This window comes from Oreochromis niloticus, linkage group LG12, assembly GCF_001858045.2.
Source record: "Oreochromis niloticus isolate F11D_XX linkage group LG12, O_niloticus_UMD_NMBU, whole genome shotgun sequence".
NCBI lineage: Eukaryota > Metazoa > Chordata > Actinopteri > Cichliformes > Cichlidae > Oreochromis > Oreochromis niloticus.
The window spans coordinates 33,427,628-33,449,073 of NC_031977.2; the positions used below are offsets into that span (position 1 = coordinate 33,427,628).

Consider the following 21,446-nt stretch of genomic DNA (forward strand, 5'->3'; position numbering starts at 1 on the left):
TTCACACACGAGATCTTTAGAAGAAAATTACAACACCAAGTACACGTTTGAATTGTGAGAAAATTTTACGCCCCTTTATCAGGAGAATGGTACATTCCCCTCACAGATGTGAAAGACACGCCGTCATCAAAGACAGATTCATTTATGTACAGCTGTGGTACAAAAACCAGGAAATAAAAACCCTGTGAGGTTAGTTCAGGAGTGAAGTATAGGCCTCTAAATGCTCACCAGGATCGAATCCACCGAACCCAGAGGTGAACTCATTAGCGTTAAATCATGTGCAACAGAAGGCCAGTTAAAGTGAAGAACCTGCGATTTAAAGCTGCAGCTACATGGTTACACGCCGCGCTGTGCTGACACCACGTATCCCAGAATTATGGCTTTCAAACACAGGAAAAGCTTAGACTGGTTTAACTAATCCGGGTTTACTAGACACTGCAGTATGAAATATGCCAGATATGTTTATCACTGAGAGGCACATCTGCCTGCACAGACAGGACTGGGTGTCAACCATCATGCTGTACCAGTTAAAATGTGTAGAAAAAGCTGGTGTTTAATATCAGATGTTTTGAATTCATTCTTTGAAATCAGATGGTTCCTGATTTAAATAAGCTCAACTTTTCTGTGTTCAGACCAGTGGTTCCCAGTCTTTTCAACTTTTCCTCTTCCAGTGTAGAAATGAGGGGTAAAAAGAAAATAATAGGACACAATGTTCATAGTAAATATGTCCAAGGTTTCAAATATTGAAGTCAACATATGTACAAGTAACGCCTGTGAGCTTAAATCCCGTGCTTCAGACTGCTTCAGACAGTTTTTTTAACCCTCGTTTCTTTATGAGGCCAAATGGAGAAGACTTGCCAAATAAGGTCATGCTGGCACAGAAGCGCCACCCACCGGCTGTTTTTGAGGGGCAACCAATCAGAAGAAATTTGACTTGAAGAGAAGGGGAAAGGGAGCTAAACAGCTGAGTGGTGGCATTAAGCTTAGCTTTTCTTTTTCTTTTTTTTTCCTACTCTTAGGTCTGTATGAGGCCAAAAGATGGATATCCTTGATTTGGTCATCTCAGACACAGAAGCCCCACCTAGCTGCAATTTAAGAGGGGCAGCCAATCAGAAGAAAGCTGACTTAAAGAGAGGGTGGTCATAAAGCAGGAAGAGTATGATTGAGGGCTGCACAGACACATTTAGATAGTCAGGTTCATTATTTTTGTCCTGGTTTTTAAATTTAATGGTATTTAATGAGGTGATATTTCTTGGCACCAACAGTGTCTGTTATGACAGATACAACAGAAGGGTTAAAACTCAAGAGGAAAGCTCTTTTGGTCTCCTCTGTGCTGCTTTATGAACACTTTACATGTACTTCAACTTTCCTTGTTACTACGAGCCGCCACTGGTCCACATGCCGTACTTGAACTCAATGAGAGAGGAGCTAAAACTAGTCGTTTCAAACAGAGGAGGAACTAAGCGGCTGCAGTAAGGCCCAGTGTAAGATAAATAAGGATTATTCTGAACAGTATTCATACAAAGCTACTCTGGTAGATTGAGCTGGAAATACATAACATCCACTTTAATACAAGCCATGTCCAGTTGTCTCAGTTTGCATAGCTGAATTGTGACCAGTGTATTGAAAGAGTGATATTCTGTTTTAAGAATTTAACAGCTGACAGAAACCACACAACGGGTTAAAAAGGGCAGAGACTAGAGCAAAGTTCCCAAAATAAACAGGATACAGATTTTAGTGTGTGGATTTGGATGCTGGTTTAAACATTTGAGAAGATTTTTTTGAGAAAAACCCCCAAAACATTTATGTTCCTCCCTCTCCATCTTAAAAAATAATTTCTCATTTTCTTTGTACTGGCACTGAAAACATGTAGTACTGACACCCAGTCCGATCCCTTTCATTCATCGTGTCAGCCTCTCTAAAGGCCTTAAAGCAAACTAAAGTCTTATTCAATTAAAACTGATCAAATATGCTTTATTTGTACCTTCTAAAATTAGGACAAATTTGATTTTCCCAGGTTAGGAGTAAAAGTGCATCAGTATTTTATCAAAAATGCACAAAGTCCTGGGACTTCTATAACGACAAGATGAACAACAGCATATCTGTATGCAAACACATACATTACCTGTGCTTTTTCAGAACAGTAGCTTCCTGTTTGGTTTTGCTCGTACGACGTGACTCTGAGAGTCTTTAGTGTGAAAGGTGCTGCTGGATGCATAGCATAGCCCTGAGTTACGACTTACAGAATAAAGAGCTATTCCTTCTAATCATCTGACACAAATACACAAAGTTTAGAGTCCACAGGGATCTGGCATTAATCGGCTCAGAGAACCAAATTCATAGCGAGCCTTTTTAGTAAATACATTCAGCCTCTTGGTCAGGAAACATCGACTAAAACATTAAACGATATACGTTTTCTCTCTGGCACCGATAAATAAAGGTCTTATTACTGACGGAGGACATGTCACGTGCTGTGGGGGATTCTTTGGCCAGGCAGATCAGGGGTTTAAAAACCACAGCATGAAAAGCTAAAACTGTGAAGCAGACTGTTTGTGGATGTCAGGAAAAAGGCAGTGTCTGAGCAAATCTGCCTGCAATGCTTAGAAAAATATTCGAACAACTGATTGTTTTATTACTTCAGAGCTGCAGAGAACAAAAGCCTTTGCAAAAAGAAAAAAACCTTTTATAAAAGACATGTACCGCACCGAGGTAAAGTGAAAGAAATTCATAGAATGCTGAGTGACATCGGCCTAATTCTAAACATGGATCCAGGATGACGCATACCTCAATGCTAAATAGCATTATTTTTTTTAAAAAACACCCAGTTTGCACATTTTATCCTTAAAAATTTGCACCCATTTCCCTACTTATTATCAAATTAGTTTTTTGAATCTCAAATAAGGACCTTTTTGCCAAAAAATTACCAACAGAAACAATCCTTCTACATTCTCCTATAACATCCAAAAGTTTGAGGGTTTTGTTTTTGTAGTGTTGAACCCCCGTTCAATTAAATACCTGTCAGTTAATCTGTGAGTGAAAGCAGGTTTCAGCTCTATAAACTGTGCAGCATTAATACGATCACGTGTCTGTACTCTAAAAATTTCACAGCTGTGTGAAATGACGCTTACATTTGTGTAGTAGATTTACCTTAAACAGTTGTTAGTATTAGTTTGTTGTTGTGGAATCTTTAAGCGGCCATGATTACAACTAAGCCAAAAACAAAAAAACAAAACAGACGTTGGGAAATGCTTCATCCCAAGCCCAACATTTGGTATCAAGCCTTTTCAAAGGGAGAAAGGAAAAAAATAAAAATATACAGTGTGCAAAAACATAAAAAGGAGCAACACCCGGGGCAAATACTTCACTCCTTTTGGGGTTAGAGGCGGTCAGATGGTGTCCGAGTTTAACGTGATCGGTAAACTGTACAGAGTCCTGTATAAAGCTGGAGGGAGGAGGAGGGTGGGACAGTGTTTAAAAGGTGGGGTAAAAAGGGGTAGGCGGGGCGCTCTCTCTCATTCTCAGGCTGCACTACCTGTGGACCGGCAGGTGCAGCCCGTTGAGGGGGTTGAGCGGGTGGGGCAGGGGAGGGTGCAGCTCCAGCTGGGCCAGCAGGGAGAAGTGGTCCGAGGGGATGTGCGGGTGGGGGCAGCCCGTGATGTTGTTGTCTATGAGCCACTGGCTGTCGAGCGGTCCGAGCATGCCCAGGACGCTCATGTGGGTCTTGGAGAAGAAGATGTAGTCGATCACACCCTGCAGACACACAAACGCCACCTGATGTTAACTCTGTGTGGGAGTCACTTAAAACAACACCAACAATTTAATGATCCACTGCTTCCCCATTTCCATGGCAGCACATCCTCAATTCCTCTTCTCGTGTTTTGGTCTCTCGCACCAAAGATACGAGCAGAGGATGCGAGGAAGAAAGCTTTTCTCGTTTCTCTAATGTGTGCCATCCATCTCTCTGTGACCTCAGCACACCTTGCATAATGCAGCAGGAAGGGAGAGGAGAGAGGAGGATGCAGGAGGAAATATCAGTGAGAATGCACAGGGAGATTTTTACCATCAGTATATAAAAGAGATGTGGCCACAGCTGGAAGAGACGAACCATGGTGAGGAGGACTAACACAATCAAACCTCCTGCTTTCACTGCTTTTCAGAGTACACCCTTAAAATAACCGAAACAACACGTTTAAGACGTATTTCAAGAGCCTTACCATCAACATGCTTTTTAATATTCAAGTTTGTTTTCTGTGATATAAACATATTACGTTACAGGTCCTCATGCAGCTTCTTTCAACAGGATGGAGGAGACAAGGAAGCACAAAGTCTGCCGTTTGTCATTCGACCGTAAAACATTTCAATCTGCCAAGACTCGTACAGAAAGCCTGAGCTCTTTCTAGTAACTGCGGAAAAAGTTTAAAAAGGTCCAGCTGGTCTATTTTATTTACCCTTTTCCTCACTTTTCCACACATCACTTCCTGTCCTCTTTTCCTCATCACTGATTGGCTCTTGTGTTCCTTCTTTAAGGACACCACCCTTTTCACCGAATCACAGAGAAGCAGCTTGGGTGAGTTTTTGATACTTGATCTTATTAATCTTATAGCCTGTATTTATATAGCGCTTTACTAGTCCCTAAGGACCCCAAAGCGCTTTACACATCCAGCCATTCACCCATTCACACACACATTCACACACTGGTGATGGCAAGCTACATTGTAGTCACAGCCACCCTGGGGCGCACTGACAGAGGCGAGGCTGCCGGACACTGGCGCCACCGGGCCCTCTGACCACCACCAGTAGGCAACGGGTGAAGTGTCTTGCCCAAGGACACAACGACCGAGACTGTCCAAGCCGGGGCTCGAACCGGCAACCTTCCGATTACAAGACAAACTCCCAACTCTTGAGCCACGATCTAGTTTTTCTTTGCTTTCCAGAGTAAACATCATTTAGCACTGGAGTCCAACGTGGCAGGATCCCCTCGATGATACAAATCTTTACCTCTGAGCCTCTTAACAGGTGGCATAAAATAACTAATTCAGGATGTTGCTCAAACTTCCACGAGTGGACGAGTGCGAGTGTCGTGACTAGTAATGTTCTTGTTGATGCTGTGCTGAGGAGATGTCCAAACTTAAGTGTTAATTGATATTGTGTTGTTTTTAATCTGTTTATTACATTTTTGTGTCATTTTATTTCATAATGAGAAGGAGCTGGTTTTGTTTTTTGCTTCTTTTATGAGTGTTTATAGAAAATCCCTGTTTGATGTAGAGCTCCAGTTTCTAATTTAGTTTCTAATGAATCTATTTTTCGCGTGAACACATTAGCTCCTCAAATGAGTAATCAACGCTAAGAGAAGCAGCAATGAGTCAAGCTCGTTATTAGTACAAACATTAATCACCGAAAGTGTTGCCAGTGACTCCGTGGGATTCAGCCAGTGATATCGCCAGTGGGCAGAGACTAAAATTGTAAACAAGTAGATGAGCCTTACAGACGCAGGGCTAGTGAGAATGGCTAGACTGGACTGTCGGAAGAGTTAAGTCAGAAAAAGTTGAGTATATGGAAGGTTTATTAATGGCTTTGTCATTAATGGTAGATGCCTCGTCTCTGAGGGTATCACTGTGAGCTTTAGCTCCCTGTGGATCTCCCCGTCGCTGGCTGCCTAGGTCTCGCCCCCACTTGTACCCACAGAGATCCCCGTGTGGAGGCCGGAGGGACTAAACATTGCTCATGTGAAGATTACAGTCAAAAACACCCACCAATCTGGGCTTAAATTCCCCACCAGAGAACCCACTGGAAAGTCTGTGCATGCATGCATGCATACATATATATACATATATTAAAAAAATAAGGTAATAAATAACTGTGTTAAATAACTGACGCCCCAATACTGACTAAATTAACCATTTGTAAGACAACTGGGGAAATTTATTGTCACTGATCTTAAAAGTAGGAGCAGAAAAAAAAAAGAAGAAAAAAAAGAATTTGAGCATGAACTGTCTGGCTCGATGACTCATTTGAAACCGAAGCTGAAATGATGTGACAAATCAAAACCACAAGGCAGCTTCACACGAAATAAAGCGAAGACGAGTTTTTGCTGTGGAGCACGCTGAAGGGTAAAAATCACGGCTCAGAGGCCGCGATGTTCAAAGTTTTCCGTTCCCGCTGACAGCTCCCACTGCAAAACTCAGATATACAAAAGTGAAACACAAAGTAACACAGTATTTTTTTTTTCTCGACTGAACTTAATGCCCACCTATAAGTCTGTGTAATTCACTCAGAGTTCCCAGCACCAAATTTAACGGTGGCAGTAACAAATTAGCCTCAGTACAAAAAAACCAATTTGACAGAATTCATCGTTGACGTTAAATTTGTCGCTGTAACACGTTTATCTACACGACTGAACCTGCACCTGAAACAGCGACATTATCCACAATAAATATAACAGGTAGTGATTTTCTGTATTTTAACGTGGCAGAGACGACCAGTAATATCACGTTTTCAGCCCAGCATGTCACATGCAGCCCTTTTGTCTTGACGACACCCTGTCGATGCGACGGCTACAGCGCTCGACCAATGAAGGGTAACGGTCCATCTTTGGAAACATGCAAAGTACTCATTAGGAAGCTGGAGGAGAAGCGGAGGCATGATTTGCCAGTTTATTAGCTGGGAAAAACCACTCGGTTAAGTTTAGGGACTAAACATTTCTTGTTTAGGTTTAGGGAAACCTTGCCATCTGTTCCCTGACTCACAGGGTTATGGTATTAGTGTGACAGCTTAATAATGCCTGAAACCGCAAAGGTCACAAAGCACCAAAATGAGCCATGGCGGTGGTTTTTGATAAAATGCTATCAAGTGACGCCTCAAGGATGAAAACGAGCTTTGCGCATCAGCATCCGTCCCAGTGTACATGGAGACTAATTTTATTCCTCTCTCTTACTTTATTTCTTCCTTTGGAAAGTCCGCGCTGCAAGGTGACACGCATAAAAAACTTTCAGCATCTGTATGCAGCGAGGGTCTCCTCAAAACCACAGACCATCGACATGTTTTACATGATAAAGACGCTTACAGCACAGTGAAAGTTAGAAACAGATACAAATTAAGATGGTGACAACAGGATGTGAAGGCTATGCTGCATTTTGTATCGTGATATTACTCCACACCAGCACCTGTTATAACATGTCCCAAAGATAAGATAAGATAAGATAAGATAAGATAAGATAAGATAAGATAACCTTTATTAGTCCCACACGCGGGAAATTTGTTGTTACAGATGTTAGACAAATTCTTCAATTATCTGTGAGACGCACAGGCAGATAAAAAAACAACAACAAAAAACAAAAAAACCTAATTTGTGCCTTTTAATTCCTGCACACATCAGTTTTTGTGTAGCGAGGAGGAAAATAGTGGATGTTAGTGAAAATATGAGCATTATTATTACTAGAGCAAGATGATAAAGTCAGGACAAAAACTGATATCTGTACACGGCAGCTCTAAAAACAGTATGCTAGCTATTTGTACAGTATAATCACAAGCTGCCATTCACACACTCACTGATACACTCATTCTTCTTCCTGCTTCTTCCATCTAAAGTTTGTACTGTTAACCGGAAATCATGCGTGACAATCAAGCTCATGTGGATTAATGAAAAACTGATGGAATGACCACTATTTCTTGGTAGCAGCTTCCTCTCCGATGGGGTCTCTCTGGTTCACATGTGTGAGATCCCCACCATGAATAATTTCTCAAGAATAAAGACACAATTATTACCTAACCCTGGCTTGCTTAACATGCAGAAACAAGACTAGCTGGCAGAGTGACTCACATTTCATGATAAATACGATCCAGTAACGTAAAACTTTACATTTAAAAAGAAAGTAACTGGTAAGCATTTTTTTCCTAAGAGCTTCGCTCTAAGTGAGCGCACCCTGTCTCACTTAACTTACAGAAACAGATAAGCTGACTCACACTTCATGTTAAAAGAGTTACAGATTTACAAAAATCGGGCACGACCCACCAACCAACTTCCGCAGGCCTACAACAGTGAACCCGTCAAGTTCAGTTGCTTTACTCAAACCAGGATAAGGTGAGCTGTCAGATCACTCAGGAGTAAAAGGGGAAAGAACATCTGCAGCAGGACATCTGTGTCCTCTCACAGAAGCTGATTAGAGTCAGTGTGACTCGCTGCACACGCTAATCTTTGATCAAGTTATCACACAAACAGAGAATGGAGCAGGGAACAGGGAACGTTTCAGGTGGGTGAAAACAACTCCCCCTCTAACTTTTCAGTCAGACACATTTGGGGGACCATAAATTCCCCTAACAACCCCGACCCTGCTCTACGCCCCTCTCTGAGTCTGCTTCTTGATGTTTCTTCCCATTGAAGGTTTTTTCCTTCCACGGAGGACGTTTGGGGGTCTCGGTCAGCCTGACGTTTGACATTTTGGGCGCTACATAAATTACTGTTATGGCTTCAAATGGAAACGAGTTTATTTGTGTTTTTGTTTTACCTTGAAGTCATATGTGTAGTTGGTGTAAGGCATCAGATTGCTGTCGTAGGCGCTCTTAAGCTGGAAGCTGTGTGTGATGCTTCCATCCGAGTTTCCGTTCTTGCCGTTGCAGTTGAAGTTGGTCAGACATTCGCTGTAGCGTAGCTCCTTAAAGTCCTTGTGGTTCTCGGCCACTCCTCCGTTGCTCAGATACTCCACCACACCTGCGTCAAAGAGCAGGAACATTAGCGAGATATTAATCAGAACTTTATTTAATTATTAATTCCTTTAATTAAGGAAAAGAAACTCATGACATCATTCGTGGCTTTAAAGGGAAACTGATGATGGAAACCATGCTGGTAACAAATGAATATACAGACACTTTCCCATTGTCGGTAAAAACAAAGAAAAAAACGAGATAATAAAATAAAATAATGAAGGTTCACATTTTTGAATATGGATCATTTTAATCAAGCTAAATCTATTTTTCTGTGTCAAGTTATCAGGTGGGAACTTCAATCAGGTTTGGTTGACTTATATGGAATGACCCTGGTTCCTGATAAGTGACAGAGCCCTACCGGAGTCAGGCAGCGAGTTGAGGTCAGCGCACAGGACGATGGGGATTGAGGACGGGTCAGAGGTCGGCGATCCCGTTGCCACAGAGCCCGAGGCCCTCTCAGCAATGCTCTTTAACTCTGACAGGAACATCATGGTTTGGATCAACTTAACGTCCGAGTACTCGGGGTCCCAGTGCATGTGGGCGTTGGCCACCAGGATGAGCTGCCTCTCCTGAGGCGGCTTCATGCCTAAAAAAAACAAAATTTTGATTTACAGATTATTAAAAAAAAAAAAGATACATGTAAAAAAATTGTGTCACATTCTGTTTTATAGCAATCCTCTCGTGCTCTTTTTTAAAATCACGTCCTTTTCCTTCTATTAAAAGTTCAAATTCACTCCCCAACATGTTCACATGCATTTATATAAACTATAGTTCACTGAAATGTAATTAAAGCCCAATACAAACTTCATGAAAAATACTTGTTTCCCTTAAAGTTTAAAAAAAAAATTGTCACCGTTTGTACTCGATCATGTGACATCCTAAAAGTCTTCATGAAGAAAGCCCTGAAAGGAAATATTTTCCAAAAGCAGCAACTTCCAGAAAAAACGGCAGACAAGCCGAGAAGCTTGACTAAGCAGCAACTTAACAGAAACTTAAAAGCATAAATCAACATTTTACAGCCTGACACAAAAACAACTTTTACTTTCCACATATAGTTTTCACATATGATCAATTAATTTTATTTATGCTTTTACAAACAAAAAGTTCTATAAATAAGGCCGTGAAAGATGCATATAAAAAGTACACGAGGAAAGAAATTAACTGACAATGATTCTAAATCTGAGTTGTGGTTTTTTTCTTCACTTATTTTGAGAATAAGGCTTTAAAATATATGAATTACACAATTCTACACACTTTTACTGGACAGACATTTATAGTTCCACAAAATTATACTGGGGAAAAAAACCAGACGCTATGTAAGCAAAATAGTGCATCACTTTCACTGACACATGGGGAAAGAAAAAAAAAACTAAACTTGTTTTTGTCCTAAAAATAAAATAAATAGGATGTAAAAGTCCCCTGAACAAATCCTCATCGTGGTCTTATTTCAGATGCAGTAAACCACAGAACTATGAGGCAACTTCAGAAACTTAAAAGCGCTGACAGAGTAAAATAATTAAAAAGGAAGAGTGCAATATAGTGAGCATCAGTGAACGAGACAGGAAATGACCACAAACAGAAGTTTCACTGTAGCTCACTGGGAGTGGAAAAGGCCTGTAGATGTCTCTCACCTTAGTAAGTTAACTAACTAATTAAATACATATTATCTTTAAAGCAATGACATTATGTATCATCAGCCACAGTGAGGCAAAACACCTTCAAACACACAATCTGCATGGACATAACTTCACTAAAACACATTTTCTGTAGGACCCAACAGCAGGACCTGTATCTGTGCGCAGGTAGATACAGGAGGAGCACTGCCAGCGCCCTACACAGTGACCTCCGGTGGGCTACTCACGGGCAGGTTTCTGACCAAACTGTCAGGAACAGACTCCATGAGAGTGGCGTGGTGGCCCGACGTGCTTTATGAGGACCTGTGCAGCTCGACTGGGATCCCTGAAGTTTAACTCGCTTTGTGTTATACTGTGATAATCGAGTGTACCTCAATTTATTTTTTAAACAGCGTATATTCAGTTCAATTTATTTTGTCTTTTAAACATTACATCTTTTCTTTTTCTCTTTCCATTTCCAGCCTTTGTTGTAACTTCTTAACTCTCTTTGTAAAGCACCCTGAAGCCTCTGATTAAAACCCAATTGTGACACCTTGTGGGAAAATACATTACTGCAGTTTTACCATTTTCAAGCTGAAAACAATCAGATTTTTTAAAAATCTTGCTCTGTAACTACTGAACTGTGTGCATGTATCACATGTAAGTAATGATGCTGGTTTTATAACCTTCTAAATTTCCAAGTTACAGAGGCAGGCGAGTCAGTTTCACATGCATGGTTATGTTGTCATGGATAATTTGATAATATAACAAAGCTGGAGCCATTTTTGTGTCAGGAGAAAACAATTTGGAATGACCTAAACTGCTAAATTACAAAATCAAAGTCATTTCTTACCCCCGGAGAACATGTCCTTATTGACCTCGAGCAGCACGGCCACCCCAATGTTGTCTTTGGTCATCACTCTGTTCAGCATGACCTCTGAACCCTCAGAGTTAGCCATGGCTACCTGATTGAACTCCACAGTGTGTTTCTGGATCAAAGTGAACCTGTGAGAGAATCAAACAAGCAACAGAAATGTCCATGAGGGCTTTGAAAATGCACTAGTTTCATATGAAAAGTTTTTCCTACTTTAAATCTGCTCCTCATCCTTCATTTTTCCTGGCTCAGAGAGAGCCAGGCTGGGCGAGTACAAAGGAAAGTAAATGTAATCAGGCTGCGATGAGTCTGCAATGCAGTCTTACGCATTTCCCTGTTGTTTGTGACCATTTCTAAATAGATTACATGAAAAATCCTACATGAAAAAAAACAGCGAGCTGAGCTCCATCTATGGCACAGATTACAAAAACGCTGACATTATATTTATAGTAATAATATAATTATAATAATGTAATAAATGTTATAGTTGAAATTGCAAACATGAACTCAGATTTTAATAAGAGGACATTTTTTTTCTCTAGAAAAACTTTTCATCAGATGTATTCAGCCAGTTTCAAATCATCACCACCAACATAAAGGCATGTTTTGTAACGTGTATAAAATAAAGCTCTTAAACCCACTTCTCAGTCTTGAAGAACACGGCACAGCCGTCCACATGTTTCCTCTCCTGTTCTGAAACCAGTTTGGCACGAGATTTTGGACAGAAGTAGCCGTCGTAGCCGCGCTCCTTTAGTGTTTCCAGAAACAACGTGTAGTACTGCTCTGTCTCCACCTCCTGCAAACACGCAAGGTAAGAAAAGTCACGTAAAGGAGCAGATTAGATATACAGGGAACGCACACAACATTAAAACACTGACAGGTGAAGTGAACACGGCTGATCGTCTCTGCTGGGAAACCTTGTAAACTGGATAAGGAAGGGCTCAAAATCATAACCAGGGTTCTTGTACTATTTAAAGATACACATCAGTGCTTTTAAAATCTAAGTAAATAAAACTACAAGCTCTGAGTTATCACATTCACAACTGTGGGTGTCCACACAACCCACCCGGGTGATGAAAACACCCCATCAACTTTTCACGGTTGTGGGGTTAAAAACAAAGGATGAACATTCTGATTCCTTGAAATTCACTCATGACTGTAAGTGTACTTCATTCAAAAAAAAAAAAAAGCCAGTGAAGTCTAAATGAGCAGTCAAAGCTGTCATGATTTACTAAAGAGATGAACGCTGGTATTTTTGCTGTGGCTTTATCGGAGTTTCCCTTTAGAGCAAAAAACTTTGAAAGGCGAATTAAATCATAGAAACACAATTTGAGAAAGCAAAATTTGCCATGTTTGATGAATGAGAGAGGAGTGTATCATAATGAGTAAATGGTGCAGGTGGATGGCTCAGAGATATATGTGCAGCGCATGACTTTTAGCTCCATCCTGTTCCTCACTTCTCTCAGATCCATACAAGATTGAAACGGCTGCCAAAAACCAGAAATTAATGGTATGCATGTGGTGCAGTCACTGTATCATTTTATTAATATGCAGCTTTGTCAGGGTCTGATGATAAATAGTGTTTTGTTTACCTTCTGCATGTCCTGCAGGTTAGCTGTTACACAGGTGGACTAGTAGGTAATATACAGCACTTCTCAGGGAAGTTTCCACTCAGTGGAAACTAAAGCCAGCTTTGTATGGGCAGGATTAATCAGTAACATCTACCTCTTTATCTCCTTCAATACACAATGGCTTGGTTGTGCTGACAGGTGAACGCTGGATACTCTGGATTGATCCAAGCAGTTTATAGCAGCTCTGCACACAGTCTAATGATTAGAGCGGAGAATAGTCCGAAGAATAATAACAACCTTTGTTGACACGATTGTGGGGGAATCACCTCAGGGGATGGACAGATGGCGACAGAAAGCAATAGCACCAATTAAAAATGTTAGAAAAATCACAGCCAGCAGTCAGATCCCAGGATAACAAGACTGGTTTTACGAAAATGTAGTGTCACATCTCTGGTGGAGAAGAAGCCTGCGCTAGTGCATGAGGCTGAATACCTGAATACTCTTTGTTTAAGGTACGCTATGGCTCCACCACAAATACTCACTAGTAATATGCCACAAAACAGTTAGTGAGGAAGATTTAAAGTATCTTACAAGGCGGCGCTGGCTTTACCTGTAGGCTGATGATGTCAGCGTCACAGCTGGTGATTTCCTCCATGATTCCCTTCTTCCTGTACTCCCAGTTTAAGGCCCAGGATGGACAGTAACCATACAGCTGTCGCGTGGCATACTTGTCGCACAGCACGTTGTAGCACATAACCGTGAACACAGCTACAGGGAGACAAAAGTTTGCTAAATTACAGAGTCATCCGAGAAAAGACACACGACACATCTGACAGTTATGAATGTAGTTTACCACGAACAGCCTGAGTCAGAATACTTTATTAATCCCTAAGGAAATCATGTGGTTACAGTTACTCCAAGACAATAACAGTAACAGACTGAACTAAATTAAATTACACAACATATTACAAAGTTTACAAAATATAAGAAATAGCTTTACAAATAGCTCAGAAAGGATCATCAATGGACTTAGCTAATGTTAACTTTAAGAAATCTGAATGTTTATCTCAGCTTCAAATTTATGAGCCAGTTTCAGTTGAAGCTGTTCCTGTCAATCAACGCAGCCATAAAGCTAACTTTAAGCCTTACCAGAATCCAAATGGGGAAGTTATTTAAAAAAAAAAAAATCTCTCCAGGTACAGCTGTTTTTCATTCCAGGCTGTAAAGGTGCTTTTTAATGCTATAAAAATGCTGCTGGACAGTATGCCAGTTTTTATTTTATGCATGATATCAATTTTTACTGCAGCCATACGGGTGATTATAGAAAATACCCACAGTGGCTTATCCAGATTTTCAGATGTACATTTATATAATTGTACTATAACACGGCATGCTGGGTAATGCTGGGCTTTACGGATAACCTAAAGAGCATAAGAAGCTATCAGCTGATAAACAACTCTCTCCCAGTGCCAGGTTATTATATGAAGGAAACTTACCGGTGGGGATCATTTGGTCTCGCTCTTTCAGAGTGATCCAAGGTCTTTGGGGGAGCTGCTCTGGGTGCACTGGAAAAACAGGCCAGGATTAGTGCTCATTTGTGCATGACAGACACAATGGTTTACCTGCTATGATATACCTGCAGCGCTGAGGTCTACAAAAAACTGTTTGCTAAAATATGCATGAGTTTTGATAAACAGATGAGGGGTGAGGTCATGCGTTGACGAGCTGTTTACCTGCTAGATTGTCGAGCATGTAGTTCAAAAGCTTTCTGGTTCCATCTGGCTCCTGGTACAAATTGAGGATGTCTTGGGACAAAGGATTTCCTGCAAAAGAATCAGTATTGGCGTTTTTTTATTTTTTTTGTTCTTTCTTCCTACCTTATAATTGGCCTTTGGGGGAGGGACTAAATATATAAGCACACGGTAAAAGCAATTAATCTGTGTCAGCTTATTGGAGTCTATGCCTTTGCTGGCTATTTGTGACCACTGAATGTGCCTGAGTAAATGAACAAAACTATTGGCTCTCATTGAAACTCTTTGAGGGAAGCCAAAAACATTTATACGAAGGAAAAAAAAATTGTCTGCGCACTCATTACAGATCATTTTATTTATTCAACAGCTATCATTACGGGAGAAATTCTCAAGTTTTTTTGGTAAACAGCAGTGATTCAGTACTCTTATATCGCGTTTCCATTAGTACCTACTCGGGTCAGGTCGGGTCATGAGAGCGTCTCCTTTGCGAAAATAAAAACACACATTACTGAAACCCAATGGCGAAGTCCCAGAGTCTTGACGCTCACTTTTGTTGTAGCGCTCATGTCGCATACAAATGGGGTGACCGTGGCTCAGGGAGTTGGGAAGCGCACCTGTAACCGGAAGGTCGCCGGTTCGATCCCCGGCCTTTCTGTCCTGGTCGTTGTGTCCTTGGGCAAGACACTTTACCCTACCGCCTACTGGTGTTGGCCAGAGAGGCCGATGGCGCGATGTGGCAGCCTCGCCTCTGTCAGTCTGCCCCAGGGCAGCTGTGGCTACAACCGTAGCTTGCCTCCACCAGTGTATGAATGTGAGCATGAATGAATAATGGCATTGTAAAGCGCTTTGGGTGCCTTGAAAAGCGCTATATAAATCCAATCCATTATTATTATTATTATTATTATTATTATTATTATTACAAATGATGTCACGGGACGTTTGGCTGCGTTGCTATAATGACCCCACAAAAATTAGGTGGTACTCGAATTGAATGGAAATCGAATACAGGCTAAGTGGTACCGTCTAGAGCTGTGTCGAGCCGATCCGAGTAGGGACTAATGGAAAAAGGGCTTCAGACATTCATTTTTGTTGCTCCAAAATCGTAATAATGAAAGACAAAACTGACCTTTTAGCCCGAGGGTTTGTAACTGGAAAAGCCTTCCAAGTTCGTAAGGCAGAACTCGTAAAAGATTATTGTTTAAAAGCAATTCCCTGCAAGAAACGAGACAAAAGACATCAGTGTTTTGTCTAACAGTTTGGTAATTCCTCATCACTGATGTGGTTTTACTGGCGTCCAACCATCTTCCACCACACATTCTTTTGTTGTCACATCTTCAGTCTCTGCTTGACAGCTTTGTTTTTGTTTGCGAGATGCTTTTATCACCCCCTCTCTTCATAATGTTCCCTGTGTTTTCAAACATTGTGTTTATTATGATCACTTCTCTTCATTGCTTTGAGATTGTTCTGCGTGCCATCCCTTCAGTGACTCCGAAGAATTATTCATTCTCAAGGCTAAATACGCATGTCTCCTTAAGTGAAGTTAGAATTTTCCTTCAGGTCAACTTCAAGCAGAAATATGCTAATGTAAAGCTCGGTTAGTTAACGCCAAAAGGACTAAAAAATTATTTCTACCAGCAGACAGCCTACCTGAGAGAGACCATGTTGCCCAGTTCGGCGGGCAGACTGCGGAGCTTATTGGACGACAGGTTCAGGTAGACCAGGTTGGGCAGCTTGGCGATGTCTGGCGGGATGCGGGTCAGGTTATTGTCATTGATGTGCAGCGCTGTGAGGTGGGTGAGTGTCCACAATGAGCTGCTCAGGCTCCTCACCCGCCCTGCATCCAAACAGACAGACATCAAGTCGAACATGAGAACAAAAGCATAATGTGGCTTTTAAAGACTTAACTAGATGTCCGTAAGACATGAACTACTCATGGTGAAGTAGTTCACAGTGTTGGCGCACAGCATGTATGTTGGGATAGTTCTGACAGGAAATACAGCTCAGCTTTGATTTGCATGCACCCAAAAACACCCCCCCCAAAAAATTAATAAATTCCAAGAACATTCTCATTAAGATGAGAAAAGTTAACTCTCACGGATTAAAACACAGTAGTTTGACTCTGACATGAGCTGAGATTTAAAATGTTTCCAACATTTTCAATGCTTCCTTCCTTAAGGAATAGTTTTAGATCTGAGCTTCAAGGCCTCAGCGGGGATTTTATTTTTAATGGAAGCGGGCCCAGAGGGAGTGAGTGAGACTGACCAGATATCTCGAGCTCGGACCAGTGAGACTTCTTCCCACTTGCCGCCTCGTCGGCTGGCATGATGGTGTAACATCTGCGGGGATCTGGAGGATCATATTTTTCCTTTGGCATACCTGTTAATCTGAAAAACACAGCAAGAACACGGCGGAGATGTGCTTTAGCTTTCTGCATTAGAAAGAGCAGGACAACACTACCGACTAATAACAATAATAATATTATTTGATTTTAGAAAACAAATTCAAAGAAATCATTTTATAAATAGTAAAAAGGAGTCAAGAAAAACCACCTCCAGTTACAATAACATGATGATAAAATTACTACTAATAATGATCATTAAAAAAAAAAAGATATAAAAAACTCAAATTATTTATAATCAAAACATTAGAACTGCATTTACATTAATAAATAAATATATTTAACAGTATTAAAATGTTTTAAATGGATAATGATAATAATTAAAATAAAGAAAACAATTATGATAAAATTAACAATAATGATACTTCTATACAATTGCAAAGTAATCTTATGAATATAATATTTAGCAATTAAAAGAACTGTATTTTTAAGTAAACTGATAAAAATAATAATAAATAAATGTATAAAAATAATTAACATTTTGATTTAAGTTATTTTATATTAGATATCTGCACCTCACAAAATGAACCACTGTAAACTTATATTAATGCCATTTTTGCAAAAATATGACGATGACACCACCATAATAAATAAAAAAACCACCACTGTGATACAAACACATGTTCGTACCAGTCTCTGCTGTCATCACCACTATGGTCAAAGCACCATTAATAAAAGAAACTCTAAGATATATCCATATATAGAGAAAAACTAACAGATAAAATAATATATTTTAAAAAAAAACAAATGATTAAAAACTCTTAAAGGAAAACACAGCCTGTTTGCAATGTAACCGAGTTCTCTGATAACAGAAACAGACCCACACTTCTTCTCACATACACCAGTTTATACGTTTATTAAAAACTTTTTTTAAATACTCTGCAAAATATTTTCCCTCTCATTCACCCCACCCGCAGCAGTCAACCATTTACCATCAGCAGCCTCAGAAAGCTTTTACCAGCACGTCGCTGCTAGAGATGACTTCCCACCCGTAGCATACCACAATGTCTGGACCAACACGATGCCAAACCAGAAAACCACAGAGGGAGCACCTGGAGGAGAACTGGCAGCGACACAAAGAGCCGATACTCTGACGTAACTCTCCCAGTAGGTTTAAAGAAAGAAAAAAAACTCAGCTAGAGACATTTTTGTAATAAAAGCATCAAATTTCTGATCTTTGAGCAGCTGACTGAAAGCGGTTTCCACCCTTTTGACCAAACAGGATGACAGTAGTGAGTTATTTAGAGCAAGAATCAGACATTAATTCTAGCAGGGGTTTACCTTACAGCCTCAAATCAAGGTGCCAATCAAGAGAAAACACAACACTGTACTTAAGCCCTCTGTGAAAGGCAAGTTTAAAGAAGGAGGTCTGTAAAGGCATTTATTGAATCCCTGGTCTCCTGCTGTCTCCAACAAATACAGGCTGAAATTTTGCCTTTTATTTTCTCTTGATCTCAGAAACAAAAAGAGAAAAATGTCCATTATGTTACATTTGGCTCTTGTTTAGTTTGACCAACAGTCCAAACCACAGTTTAGTATCATACATGTGAGGAAAAAGCATTGCATTTTAAAAGCTGAAGCCTACAAATGTTTCTGGCTGATTTTACTTACATGCCAGATTTTTGTTTTGTTTTGTTTTTTTATTTCAAAGCTATGAAATATCCATGTTTTTAATATAAGTCATCACATGTATCCATGGACCACTTGGCTTTAAAAAACAATTGATTCACAGAGATTTCCGTTTTGGAATCATCTCAAAGTTTGATTAAAATGGCTCAAAGTTCAGTTACAAATACTCGCACTGAATTAAACAACTACTACTGCAGTTTCTTCTCAGACACAAAAACACTATAGAAACTGCTTGTAGAGTTTAATTCTTTATCTGGTTTCTGTGCTCTTGTTTTCCTCACAAACACTAAACTCCCTTTCCTACAAAATCTGTCAGTTTTAGTTCACGCGAGGAAAAACAAATATTACCATAAGTGGCTGGTTAAAGCATAAGAAAGGTCTCCTTTTTACATTTTTTAACCAGGTGCTTCCCTAACCGTGGTTACTTCTGTGCCAAAATAATCTTCCAGTATAGCCTCCCGTCCCACATGGTGGCATTACCCTTCAGAATTGAAACAAAATGCACTTTTTTTTAGGTTTTCTCCAATGAATTATCAGAAAACTTCAAAGTTCAAATATCCAGGGTACCTTTTCTCTGTTCCTCTATGTCACTGACATGAAACTGATGCAGTTATGCGAATTAAACTATGACATAACACATAACCTGATGCTCAAATTTATAGAAGCAAATATGTTGTAATAACACAAAATTTGGCTTTAGACTGTGACACTCTGAACAGATGTAAAATTAATCTGACTGTGGGGTATTTCCTGCACTTAATAAGTTCTGATGAATAAATAAAGCCAAATTTCCCTGAACTTCCAGGGGCTGTCACTTGGTAAGATTTTCAAAGTGTGAAGGTAACATTTTGTATTGCTTCATTAAATATAGTATGCAATTAAAAGCAGCTGATTCTGAGGGAGTCAGATGGGACCTTTGGCTGATTTTATATGACCACATTACAATGCAAAACCCTGCCTAAATAAAATAAAAGTGTAGATGAACCCTGTTTTATTCTACTTTCATCCAGTTTCTGTTTTTATGTCGGTTAACTAAAATGTTTTTGCACACTTAGTTTAGTTTCAGTTTGCTTTAATAACCTTGGCTGACCGCTGCTTGAAGCAGGAGCGTGCAGGTTATTTAAACTCCGCTCCAGTCAGCAAAGCCATGCATGCACAACACTTCATAACTTTTGAGCAGCGTGTATGTCAACATGAAAAGTATGCAAAGCCGAAAAGACGAAGGCGCACGGCTATTATGCAGCAGCTGCCGTGAGGGTTGGCAGAGGGGAATAAGTTTGGAGAAGGACTTACATAACGTGTTTACACACTACTACCAGGTCACAAGTGAGCAGTGACAGATATATAGCTTGCTGGCATCGATTCATATCACAACCATATGGAGACAGGCACGAATCTGCAGCTCCAGCAGAGACTTTTATCACAAGCAGGAGGGGATTTCAATAGTTTAGGCTCCAGATGTTATCGCACACAACCGAAATAGTCTGACAAAAACCACCTTTCAGGGACTGAGGAGTTCTTATTTATTTTATTTCATTTTTTTTTTAATATAGCGATGGCAACTGTTTCAACAGCTGAGTATCCAAACATAGCCATAATGTCAGAAGTGACACGGTCGGGCCCGTTCAGGAGAAGTTCGGCCCACCGCCCTCCAGCTGTCACACCTGACAGCGAGGTAAACACACCCTCTGGATGTGCACACGCCAAGATATTCCACAGCTCCATATACTCAAACAGCTCCAACACGAAGCCCAAACACGGCTAAACCTGCAGCGCTCTCCGAGCACGCCGCTGGATTTGCTTGGCTAGCGGCTGTGAGGCGCGAGCCGCCCGGGCAGCCACCGAGGCGGACTGCGGGGGAGAGGACTTGGCACGAATACGAGCGGATTTAAGTGCTATTGAACCCGGGAGAGCACGGAGAAGGTGGCAGCAGCACAGAAACAAAGTGAGACCTGACATTACCTTCATTCGGGGGCGGTAGAAGACGGGTTATTGCGGGAATTGGCAGCAACATGCAGACGCGGCTGTTGAACCCGTTTAGACCCTGAACGTCTCGGAAACAGAGGGAAGAACAACAAACGCCGTTTCCGCTCGTGCTCGCACACACACCGACCACGCACCCGCCCAGGGCTTCTTCTTCTTCTTCTTCTTGTTAACTTTGGTGCATTAGCGCCACCAACTGGTATGGACTGGAGGCCACAATGTCGCTCAAAAAACAAAACTAACTAACTAACTAACTAACTAACTAAATAAATAAATAAATAAATAACTTCAATCCAATTTTTATAACTAAATATGACCTGATAACTTTCATTTCTGAATTTCCATTGCAGTAAATCGATAAGATCTGTTTTAACTTTGATTACACTGACTACCTTCTCTCACCCTCATATTTCTGACATATAACATGTTCTCTGGTTTCATCATTTCAACAATAGTCCCATTGCATTTACCTGTTTGGTGTTTTCTGGCTATAAATGATTAATTGTTTAAACCACTGTGTCTAAATTCAAGTCGTGATGTAACCCAGTCCTTCCTGTGTTCCTCTCATGTTCCTTCTTGTGTTTTCTTTTGAATCCTGTAAAACCATCATCCTCTCATTTCTCCCTTCCATTGCTTTTCCCAGTTTTCCGTCATTGGCTGCCTCATTATACCTCCTTTGCAACCACATTTTTGGGGTAGCTGTGGCTCAGGAAGTAGAGCAAGTTGGAGGTTCGATCCCTGGCTGTTCTAGTCTGCATGCCAAAGTATCATTGGGCAAGATATGGAGCCCCGAGTTGCTCCTGATGCATTCAGGAGTGTGAATGTGTGTGAATGTAAGACAGAAAAGCACCTAAATGTAAAAGAAAGTGTTTGCATGAATATGTGTGAATGGAACATGTTGCATAAAGTGTGTGAGTGCTTGAG

The 21,446-nt window shown here is 40.6% G+C and overlaps 1 protein-coding gene across 1 annotated transcript; it reads right to left on the bottom strand.

Annotated features, from left to right (window-relative positions):
• Positions 1-63: 63 nt before the first annotated feature.
• On the bottom strand, positions 64-20,663 carry cnot6l (CCR4-NOT transcription complex, subunit 6-like). Its single transcript, XM_005451502.4, has 12 exons — positions 20,502-20,663; positions 16,775-16,896; positions 16,160-16,346; positions 15,639-15,724; positions 14,495-14,584; positions 14,258-14,326; positions 13,372-13,529; positions 11,832-11,986; positions 11,170-11,321; positions 9,062-9,289; positions 8,505-8,707; positions 64-3,750 (listed from the first exon to the last, which is right to left on the bottom strand). The coding sequence occupies exons 2-12, from the start codon at positions 16,884-16,886 to the stop codon at positions 3,529-3,531; spliced, it is 1,662 nt and encodes a 553-aa protein (XP_005451559.1). The 5' UTR covers positions 16,887-16,896; positions 20,502-20,663; the 3' UTR covers positions 64-3,528.
• Positions 20,664-21,446: the final 783 nt, after the last annotated feature.